The 12,564-nt window shown below is 39.0% G+C and overlaps 1 protein-coding gene across 1 annotated transcript in view; it reads right to left on the bottom strand.

The window, feature by feature from the left end:
• Positions 1-12,564, bottom strand: part of vps50 (VPS50 EARP/GARPII complex subunit) — a 103,855-nt gene that overhangs the window by 51,301 nt on the left and 39,990 nt on the right. The window contains exon 13 of the mRNA XM_073463481.1: positions 4,800-4,929. Coding sequence (XP_073319582.1) covers positions 4,800-4,929 — 130 coding nt within the window. The remainder of the gene's footprint in view (positions 1-4,799; positions 4,930-12,564) is intronic.

The raw sequence follows: 12,564 nt of genomic DNA, 5'->3' as shown, positions 1-12,564 counted from the left end.
TCATCACACTCAGAAATGGATGTGACCCTGAATGATACACCTCAGGCTTTTCCTTGGTGTTTCGATTTGAAATATATGGTGTTCTCATTCATCTCAGATTCCTCCCTTCACAGGGCTCGTCCTCATGACGCATTTTAAATCCTAGCTCTTCCCATCTTTGCAATTTACCTCCACAGCCACTTATGTCATATTATAGTCATTACTAGCCATGAGCAATAATTACATGGTGGAAGGGTTTAATCAAACATGTGTGGGAATTTCACTTGAAGTTTTAAACTGGTGTATTTCAAAAACTGTCCTTGAAACCCCCGTAACACTGGTTGTAATTTGAATCATTAATTGGGACGGAACTGGTGCATATAATTGCATCATTCGCTAAAAGACAAAAGAACAGAGGGTTTGAGAAACATTGTGACATGGTGACTTGACATATCTTTGTTCCATTTAATGAGCACTAGGGTAGCGAGAGTTAGGGGGTGGGTGGACGAGTGAACAAATAAATTTAGCGAAGACCAAGTCAAACGGAGCTTGAGAAGCCTGGGAGCCCTGACAAAGGTGAGACAGTAATGATTGTGACCGCTGAATGGCTATGTAAACAGAAAGTCAAAGAAGATCAACAACTAACTGAATAGTTTCTTCCTGTCGCTTCTGCAGTTAGCAATCCCCTCCCTCCTCTCTACCTCACAACACTTGCACGACTATTTTCTTTTTTCGAGGCAGCTCTTTGCCTCTTTCTTTTCCTTATGCATTTTTCATCACCTGGCCTGTTTGGTAGTATAAGCTGTCACCGGGAGCGCTGGAATTTGTAACTTTACCTATTCTGCTATTGCCGTGTAGGTACCAGAACAAGAGGATCCTGCTCTCTTAGCGTTCCCCGAGCACACAGGTCTCTTTATGGAGTTCTCTGTCCTGATTGGATAAAGTGAGCACGGACACCACAATTTTTTTTTCACCATTTGTCCTCTTTAGCACCAAATTTTGAAATGTTGAAATTAATTCCCTGATACTCTGCAGCTGTTGTCAGTGCAGTTTGTGTAACTGCCAACTCCCACTGTTGAACCAGTGAGGGTGTAGACAGCCTCCCCAGGTTAAACCCATCCTCGATAATGGTTATTAAAAAAGTGGTACTACAGAGAGGGAGGAAAAGAAAAATGATAGGGAAAGTCAACCCCTGCCATCCGTAGGTGGTAACCAGTGTTGACCTTTGGTGGCATTGTATGTAACAGCCGTCTCAGTGACTCACAGGACAAACACGCACACAGGCCTTACTTCCCTGCTGGTTTTAAATTATGACTAATAAAAGAGCAGCATGTGCATGACTTTGAATAAATCTGTAAAGGTTTCGCACAGAAAAGCCAAAACACAGCTTGCAGTTTCAGGATGTTATAATACAATCTAAACAGAAGCAAATAGTGGACAGTTTAAAGGATAAATGACTGATTTTGGGGGGTTTTAACACTGTTGGAAATATTTGGGCTCATGTAAGTATACAACTCAATAAAACACAGTATATAACACAGGTTTAGTCATTTTCAGACATTTTAATGCAGATATGTAATATATAATGTCTTTAACCTGTTCTTATTCTAAAATGTATGTAAAATGAATGAAAGGTTATAAGCTGAATTTTTTTCAAGCAGTCAAAAGCTCTGCAAGTGCTTCTGGTATTAATCTATAGGAGATTTAATTTTCTCGGCTAAAATTTCCAATGCAAAAAAAAAGCCTGCAGATGACCTGTAACTGCCCCAATTAGCTGCAAAACACAAAGGGTCCACATCATATAGTCTTACATGGTCCAAGTTAGATAACAATATCACTGATGATGGACACTTCACACCTATTTTTCTGAACATATATCCAGGCACCTGGCAGATGACATTTCATGATCTCAAAATACCCGTCTGAGAGTAACAGGGGTCAAACTTTGCACATATAAAATAGTTAAAAAAACAAGGGATTATATACCGTATTTGAAATCTCATCGCTCCATGATACATCAATCACCATCGACAAATTCAGTTTTTTTTATTCACATGCTAACCTTAATGTGCTGAAGGGCTTGCAAATAAATCAAATTACTGTATACATGTGATCTGTATGCAGACTGAAAATAATGAGAACAAAATTGGATAAGATTGGTGCTACCTCATATAGACACAGGGGAAGGGAGTATGCATGTATAAAAAGTATGATTAAATGGGTCAATCAAAAAGAAAAAATTGCAATATGTACTGGGAGAGGGGTTATTTCACATCTTGCTCTGCAGGTTACTTTATATGCTATGTTACCGCTGAACATCAATGAGGTGTGAAGGCCAATTCTCACCGCTGAAAACAGATTCTTTTCTTTATCATAGCAGAGCAGGCAGCCTCCATACAGCTCAATATTAGCCTCAGTGGTTCATGTCCATGGTCTGTATGAGCATGTTACAGATACACAAACTGGCTGTGGTTATTTACCCCTGTGCCTGACAGCCGACAGTGATGATCAAACAGGGCAGGGTGTGTGCTACAGTACAATAGCAAATCTATTTTGTCAGATGGGTATATAACCCTGGCCCATATTACTTCCTAAAGCAACCCATCCTTTCATCAAGTGGCGAGATTAATTACTGAAACGATACGCTGACCAGCTCAATATATCAAGTGGTTACAACCTTAAATTCAATGTGATGCTCTCTTTCCACTGTCTGAATGAGGGGGAAGGTGAGGTTGTGTGTGTTACAGAAAAATAGGCGATCTTCATTGGGTGTCACCAGGCCTCTGTTGTGAGATGGGGTCACAGCATGACACTGTTCGACAAATGAGACTAAGCCTGTGCAGTAAATCACTACTCTGATGGACCCCCACCACCCACACACACATTAGGATTAAGACAGAAAGGTGAGAAGCAGGACAAAGCCAGGGTCAGGGACACCTTTACACAGAGGACAGAGGTGACAGCCAATCAAATAGTGGGATGATAGATGGGCATAATGAAAGGAAAAGTGGTGTGTGTCCTTTCCCCTGCGAGGAGGATGGCATCTAATGAAGGATCCTGAGGACTTAGCATGTCACCAACCATTCGGGACACCCTTGTGTCCTCATCCATTCCCCCTAATGAATTCTCTACAGTGTGGGAAATGGAAATGAGCTATCTTTCGATACGCAGCAGGATGGTAGCAGTTAATTTGACAGTTGTGTATTTGCAGCTAATATCTAACAAAGCCTTTGGCAAGATGAATGATATAAACAGTGATGAGGGGAGAAGTGCTATAAACCAAATCCAGTATGGTTTCTTTTTCTTATACTGGTAAGATTTTCTAGTGGAGCTTACTGCTAAAACCGCAAAGTATGTATCGCCCTGACAACTGAGCTTTCCGAGGCTGATGTTTTCACATCTGGTCGAGTGAAGGCGGGATGGAGAGACGCAGCGACACAAGCAAGATTTTTCTTTGCTGATCCAGACCTAAGCTTTGGGTTTGGACAGATGTGGTGTTCAGTCAGCTCGCTGTTCTTAATGGGCTGTAACTTAAGCGCGGCTATACTGAGTTTCCAGTGGAGAGTCGGTGTACTTTAAACTGTTACCGTCACACAATGTACCAAATGTACAAAAAGAATGAATTTGAACATCTGTTCCTTTTCTTGAATGATCAAACAGGTTTGGGACCAAAATATCTTGAAAGGTGAAAAATGTGACTGAAGACAAGACAAAAACAACCTTACATGTGGAAAAGGTCATCATTTTTTAACTTATCTCAAAGATTATTAAACAAATGTGCGCCATATATAAACAGTACATGATGCAGTAATAACAGCTGGATTTGAAAGTCTTGTTTGTATCAGCATGAAAACAGAGCACATTCAAAGTCATGGATGACACATTTCCATAAGAAAGAAATGCATCATTCATGGTTCATCACCTGTGCATATATTTATCCTTGAGACCATACGACTGGGTCATATCAATTTAACAGTGTAATCTCAACAAATTGTGCTTATAATTTATAATCATGAAATTAGGGCAGACTGTCAAACCAATTCAAGATTGATAATGCAACAGAATTTAATACATAACACTTTTTTTATTATTGCACCACAGGGCTGCAGTATTTGTATTGTTGCAGAGAGGTTTTTTTTTTTTTTCTAATGAAAGTAATTATTTTTCTATTGAATCATTCAATGGCCCCTCCACCAAAGGGGACTCAGTAAATGCTGAAAAAATATTTGCCACTTCAGTACCACTTCACTGCGCACTGTGCTAATATACCGCCACACATTCAATACTCTCATCTCTTTTCATACACCGAGATTTAATCATTCCTTTCTGTGAGCTACAAAGCTGATAAACCTACTGTATGTTGAAATCAAAGAGCCAGGAAAGAGTCCTGAGAGTGTGGAGAAAGCGAGCCTGTTCTAACCAAGTCTTTGGAAACTGAATATGTGACTCACTTTTTCATCTTGGGGTATATGGAGCAGATTTGGTGTTTTATGAGTAAATCTAAATGAAAAACTTGAGCAGGTGACAAAGAGATTTTTCAGAGTTTAATTAAAAGTAGGAAGAAGAGTTTGAGGCACCAAATATAAGCTTACGCATGTAAGAATGTATACCACTCATGTGCTCCCTATATGGGTTGTGGTACATGTGAGAGGCCATTGTACTTTTATTTCTAAATCTGTAACTGCACCTAGATAATATGCTTGTACAGGAAACTGCACTTTTTCGCTGCATTTTTCAAGTCAGAACAAATATCATATTGTGGCTGAATATAAATAGATTCTGGGAAAAGGTCATATAGTCATTCAGGTATAATCTCTTACCTGTGGGTGAGGCCTCCTGTTTGTCATGCTCCTCGTGCCACTGCATGGTGCGGTGATAGCTCAGCATCACCTCCCACAATGCCTTGCACAGGTCTGTCAGGCAGGGAATGTAGCTGTCCAGGGTGATATGCTGCAAACGGTAGAGCGATGAAAACAAGGTCACTGATGCTCTTTTCCGCAGTGTATGAATTCTTTGTCATTTTGTATTTTTTATCTTCGTGCTTGTATTGCATTGTGTTTGCCTAAAAGAAAAAATGAATACCTCCAGAGTTATGAAACACACAGTGCTGGACTACTTTGAAATAAATTACTAGATTCAGCAAGAGGAAGAAAAAAAAATCAGCTGTCCTCCATGTTGCATCCAATTAAAGTCTGCTTATACCCATCATTCAAGGACAGCATGCTGGAAAAAATCCTTTTTCTGTGTCAAAAGAGAAGCTTTCATCTTATATAAGAGCTAATTAATGTAAGAACTGATGAATTACGGATGTCATTAAGATGATGTCTTACTAATACACGGGATATAAATGTAAAAATATCACTGCGGGATGATGTTCAGTTGTTATAATAGCATTTAAGTGACATAAGACTCAGTTTTTAGGTTATCTGTGAGGAGAAACTGTCATATAAAAAGCAAATGGATCTCTTAATGTATTATTGAATGTACTGTATGGTTGTCGTGGTAACAGCAGCTGTGTAAAGTTCATATTTTTAATGTACATTTTCTTATATGAGATTTTTTTATAGAATAAAAGTCACAACACCTGTTGGAAAAGCTCAATAAGGTAGCTATAATATGTATATTCAGGTGATTCATCAGTCGATGTCTGTGCAACATAAAGAAATACATCAGCTGTGATTTAATGTTCATATATCCAAGGCCTTAAGTGACTTATTGCTTCTATAAATTGGCAAATTTATTATTTCTGCACATTGTGAAACACTAGCATACAAAAGAGCGGGTGAAGAGAACAAATCAATGATAATTCTGCCACTAACATGATCCTATGTAATGGTGACTTTTAAGAGACTTCTAACGTTGACCTTTATCTTTGTTTACAATAAATAATAATAAGAGTAGTGCTAAATCGAAAAAAAAAGACAGCTGAAAATACATAATAGAAAGTACTCTAAAGATAATCCACACCGGGTTTTTTTGTGCATGCATCCAACAGATGAACACATCTGATTCTGAGCTCTGAGGAGTCCAGACAGCCTGGAAAAATCTGTGTGTCAAATTAAAATTTGGCACGTCTATGAAAGGTGCATCTGGCACAATAGTAGCCTCTGACACAGTTCAAGGCTCCCCAGCCCAGCTCGCCTGTCAACATGTTCAGATACAAATTAATCTCTGCCAGATGAAACAGTGCTGTGGACAGCAGCCGCACTTTACTTTGGTTAAACCACTAAAATGAATAAGTGTTTTGTAGAACCCAGCTATCTTTCATGAAAGCATTGTAAATTACACACCACAGGCCTCACACACTGATGGTTGCTGAGAAAGAAAACAGTGCATTGGAATAAAGACCCCGACTGTGCAAAAACTAACGTAAGTGAAGTTCCACACTTTCCTCTGGCTTTTTCTTCTGAGTCTCTGAGTGACAAACCACCAGGACAATCTCTCAACAGAACATTTCTTACTGAGACATCTGAAGTAGGTTCGTGACTGTTAGCCATCACTAAAAGATGTTAATGACTGAGCTGTTGCCAAAGGCAGCTAAACTGCACCACAGGCATGAATCCACTGCCCTCAAAGCACTGTCATGGATAGTGTTTGTCATTAATTCAATGGCCATTTTTCAGAAATATATCATAGTCAACATAATTAAAATAAAGAAGTTGTTAATACATTATATTGTATAAAGGCACAGATTATTGAAGGTAATGTGATGCTTTTCACTGTTAAATACATCATCCATCCATTCCCAAAAGCACATTAAACCAACATGGCCTGCAAAACCTCCAAAGATGACAAGTATACTCTTACTAATGTAATAGATGCTCATTCAAATTTGTTTTAACTGCACTCGAACTTGAGAGGTTTATAATACTTTTGTTGCAATGGACATTAATCACCATTTTCCTGTTGAGGATGTTTTTGCAAGCACACACTGTCAACTCAGCTGTAAATTAGCATTTCTCATTAGGTAAGACAGGGAACAATTTTGCATATCATCTTCACAGTATTTTGCCCTCTGCTGGTTCAGCATAGAGCTGAACAATTTGTTGTTTATGACTATATATAGTAACTCTATACATCCTGATACTTGAACAACAATATCAATCATAACACTGGGCTGCTAGATAATTACACCAAGACAACTCTAATTTATTTCAATATCAATAGCACTTGTAGAGAATAATTCTGTATCCGTCTGCATTTACTTACTTTGCCTGTATCCACTATTGAATATGACATAAAATACTTGCACAAAGAGCATAAGAAGAAGAAGAAGGAGAAGAAGAAGTTGTGGTTTGATTTTGATTTTTACAGCTTTGGTCCCCCTGGTATGTTTGTGATAGTAGACTCTACAGAAGATGTTGTTTACCTGCTGTGTATCTGTTTGAATAAAGTTTATTTTAATAAAAAAAGATGCCATATGCACATAAACAGTAGGGACAGTGTAGGGTCAGTTTGGGATATTACAGGGTCAGGGGTCAGTTATCACAACAGCAGCAGCATGCAAACACGGAATTTCTATACGGACATTGGTGTCCCATCTAGTTGTGTCCTCCAGTAACACGCGTAGTGCAGTAAAGGCGAGTAAAAGAACAACTCTGTTCTCAACACTACGTGAACACATGGTTGAAAGCAAGTATTTTTCCAGCCAAGTAGAAGAAGAAGAACTACTACTGTACAGTACGCTTTCTACAATTGATATTCATACGAGAATTCTAATTTTCTTTTACAGACACAGACAATAACTGTGCTTATGAGACCAACCTGAAATAAATAAACATAAATAAATATAGCTGCAGTTGCAAACAGGCTTCAGCACCAGCGGTCAGATAGGAAAGCTAATGAACCAGCACTAACAAAACAAGGCTTACATTTGACATTCCATGTTCTCCACCAGCCAACTGTATCACAACAGCATGTTGCCAGGCAACTGGGGTGAGGCGAGACGACATGGGGGTAAGAGGTGTGTGTGTGTGTGTGTGTGTGTGTGTGTGTGTGTGTGTGTGTGTGTGTGTGTGTGTGTGTGTGTGTGTGTGTGTGTGTGTGTGTGAGCATCTTCAATGGGTTTGATGAGAAGAAGTAACCTCTGCTACCTTAACTACCTAAATATAAATCTATTGCTGGAACCAGCCATTGCAAAAATGAGAACTCACAGGAGGCAGGCTCAGGATCTATTTTGGAACAGCCATTTGGTTTTCTCAAGACAGTTCCCAATCTTTATGCACATAACATATGACAAGTTGTGTCAGAGAGGTTATAAAAAAACCAAATCACTGAGTCCATTTCCATTCCACTGTGTGTGTGGATGTGTGTAGGAGTATGCATGAAAAGAAATGCCACACATTTTATTAAATAGATGTGGAGGAGAGTGCAGGTACCCTTCATTCGGCTGTTTTACATTCTAGGAATAGACAATCAGACCCCCCTTCCTTCAAAAAAAAATTTAAAAAACAGATTAACCTGCAAGAGATCAGAAATGCCGTCAGCAATCTGTAGACCTGCTGTGCCAGCAAGGAAGCAGAGTACAGTAAACTCTGCGAAAGAAGACGTCACACACACTGTTAAAAACAACATGGTGCACAAGTTTGTAAAAAAGAGTCTGGTTTAACTTTGAGCCAACGAAAATGACACATTTTTACAACACATCTAGACAATTATGTACAGCAGGTCCCTATCACAAAAACCTCTGAAAATAGCTTTGTGAACAATAAATCATATCATCACCCTGCTCCTCCCGAATTATTCAATCGGACAGGAAATGATTATTCTTTGTCAGATTAAGGACTAGTTTCAGATACTTTGTAGCATTCTGGGTGGCATAAAATCAGTCTAAGTACATTGGTTATATCTGCATAAAAGTGAAGAAGTCTTTTTCTCATGTATAATGTAACGTGCACAGGACCGAATACAGAACCCTGTGGCACACTCTTAAAGAGTAACAAAACTGGATTTCCCCTTCTGCTTGAGTTCAGACCACTTACTGATGCTACTAGCAAAACAACAGTACATACAGTACAATAAAGTAATAATTGCTGACACCATGAAATAAAAGCAATACTGCTTTTCGTCATCATCATCATATGCACCAGTCAAAGTGCTTTAAAGGTGCAGTATGTAGTTTTGGTTGAAGAAATTTTAATCAGAAGATGCCTAAATGCCTAAACAAACTAAATAAACAAACATTCTTCATTTTCATGTCTGAATAACCCGAATAAACAAACTGACCTTAAAGGTCAACACAATTTCATACTGTTTTACTGTTTATATGTGGCAGACCCTGCCTAGGGACCTTTTTTTCCTCTGAGAACAGCTTGTTTATTCAGTTATGGAAAAAATAAATATTTCTGAGTAGCATTTAGTGTTGGTTTTATTCAGTGAGTTTGTATAATTACCTTTTTAATATTGTAAATGTTAAAATTCTGAGTGTGAATTTCTTCTTCAAAACTACATAATGGCCCTTTAAGTAGACTAAGGGTGGACTCACACTATGCCATCCGTACCGTGCCCAAGCACGATTGATCCCCAAAGTCCAGTTTGTTTGACTAGTGTGAGCGCACCGTACCTTTCTTGGCTCTGGCACAGTTGGAAAAGGTGTGCTTCAGCACGCTAAGGTTGCTCATGCACAAGCACAAGCATGGGAGCGCAACGTAGACATGAAGTATAATCATGTGTATTACACCGCCTTGCATAGTCAAGAAATCCAGGAATGTGAGAGGGCAGTCTATGAACAAAACGACACAAAATAAGCCACAAAAAGTCAGTAAAGTAAGGCATGTTCTCTGTGTTGTTCTCCATTGTGATGCGGCTGCGCTACGACGTGATGACATATGTACAAGATGTAACCGTGCTCAGGCCGGTTATGGCCGAAGTAATGTGAGTGCAGGGCAGCGGGGGACTGAAGAGGAGGGAGTGCGCCCTAAAATCCACATTACACAATAAGGAACGAGATTGACATTTCATACAGGAACATGTGTTCAATCATTTGTTGCCTTGTTCATGTTGTACTTCATTTGCATCATCACAAAAAAACTTGCCATATTCAACCACAAGTTTCACTGCACATGCCAATTTTGAATAAGACATTGACTAAGGCTCTATGGGATTCAGAGGGAAGCATTTTTGTTGCTATTTAAACCAGAGGCACAGAGGCATGATCCAGGAAACTAAAGGGAATTTTTTTAATGAACAACAAAACATTTCTTTGGGGGGGAAAAAACAAACACTTGTCATGAGAAATAGCTGCAGTCTTCAGATGTCTAACACTACAGTGGCAGAGCAATAACAACAAACTACATGAGACCAATTTCCATCCATAAGAGCTTGGATGATAAGACGCACACTGTTTGGCAGCAAATTAGTTTCATTTTGTAATGAAGCTATCTCCAACCACAGTAACAGGGTACTGTTTAACATGAAGTGGCAACAGTGTCTGCATCCACTCCACAGCCTTGCAAAATGTTCTATCCTCTATATACAATTGAACTAAAGGTCAATCTATTTCAAAATAATGGGGCACTGCACAAAACAGGGTGGGATGGATCTCTCTGGGTTACTGATGAGCAGTTGTTTGATATTGTTGGGGTGATTTTTCTGTCATCAGTTGAGCTAATGGCTTTGCATAACACAGGTAAAAACAATAATAAAAAGGGTAGAGCCACACTAGCAGCTTCCAGCCGTGAAACAATATTTCTGTAAGCATATTCAGTAAACATCATTACTATAACTACTACGGAATATACAGTATGAACTAGAAGTTAATCAAATTACCAAAGTGTTGGCATGTACAGTACATAATCCAGCCTTTACAGTCACTTCCTCTTCTATGAGATCTTGATTCTGGGAGTGAACCATCCTATTTCCATCAGGAGAAATGTCAGACAGACCAGGGGATTGATAAGGAGGGGGGCCGGCCAATAATGATGAGATGTTGATGTAAAATTAATAAGACCCTTTCACAATCAGAACTGACCTTTCTGAGTGTTCCCATTTCCCTTGAATTTTAAGTTGCATGACTAACAGACAGGGTCACAGGGTGCAAGGTCCTTAACCTTTATTTATCAGGGGAACAGCAGCTGAATAAGTTTTCTCTTCTCAACAAACACCAAGTTTGCCACTGATACAGCCACCCAACATGAACATATTTTCTGCTGAGCAGCTGCACTGGAGCAGGTACTGTAAGGGTTCGATGCCCTGCTCAAGAGCAAATCAACTGTATTCACTAAAAGAGGAGAGAGTACTGTTTAGCTCATTTGGTCTTATGATTTGAACCAGGACTTGTCACTGGTATATCTTTTATACCAATCAGAAAGACCTTGGAAACAGTCAACGAGTGCTCCGTGCTGCAAAATCGTAAATAACCTCAGAGGGGGACACAAAAGGACACTTTGAATGGACATCTAAGAAAGAACATGTCAAGTGCATCTTGAGCTTTTTAGCTCTGCAAAACAACCTCACTCCAGTGTGTGTGCTCCACATAAACAAGTAGTTTTTTTCACATGATTACTTTGGTTAGTTCCCCTTTTGATATTTTGAGACCGGCACATGCAGCATAATAATCCATATGGCGTAAAAGCAGGCAAAACATTTGATCTCCCCATAAAAGTGTCTGCACACAGCTACACAACTGAACTGGGTGTTCACATACCCCTTCATTTGAGTGAGCATCTGTGTGTGTGTGTGTGTGTGTGTGTGTGTGTGTGTGTGTGTGTGTGTGTGTGTGTGTGTGTGTGTGTGTGTGTGTGTGTGTGTGTGTGTGTGTGTGTGTGTGTGTGTGTTCTGCCCTATCAATCATGATCACACAGCTGAAAGTCTAACGACACATCCCATCAATCTCAAGTTGGTAAGAGTGTTTGTACAGTCTACGTGTGTGTTTGTGGTACGAGTGGGATCATCCAGGCAACACGGCGTGCTGAGAGGGTATCTATCAAACACAAGTAAACATTAGGATGTGTCTGTGACCATTGTACAGCTCCATACACACAGTAATTCAAGCGATCCATGACACAGATTTCCAGTAAGCCCAATAAAAGTAAGGTCAACAGGAAAACATCTAAACAGTGAGTAGTTAAGTTACTTCAGCTTAAGTGAAGAATGTTTTGTTTCAATGAATAAAGAATATACTACATAAATATACGACATACAACAACACAAAAACGTGAAAGAGAGCTAAAATATGAAAGTAGTCCACTCATTTCTCTTCTAAAAAACTTCAAAGAGACGTATCAGCAGAATTTCTAGTGGAAAAAATAACCTTAAAGCAAAAAGAATCTCAAACATCCAATTTCTGTGGGACTGTGTTGGTCCGATATCTTATCTTTTGAATTGCATTGAAGATGACAGATTAAAAACAAGCATGAGTTCTATATGGAGCAAAACTTTATTCTATATTTGATTTTTTTCACCATAACTCAAACTCTACTCCCTCACAATCTCACATTACAGAGTCTATAATAAAGAAATCCCAATTTATTTAACATGAAAGGTCATATAATCTTGTTTATCCAGACAAATATTTTTTTTAAATAATACATCTACAGAGCTTGTAGAAAGGTGTTGAATAAAGTATCACTTTTCTTTCAAGACATT

This window comes from Pagrus major, chromosome 3, assembly GCF_040436345.1.
Source record: "Pagrus major chromosome 3, Pma_NU_1.0".
NCBI lineage: Eukaryota > Metazoa > Chordata > Actinopteri > Spariformes > Sparidae > Pagrus > Pagrus major.
The sequence above is the reverse complement of the archived record's forward strand: the minus strand, read 5'-3'. Positions and strand labels throughout refer to the sequence as shown.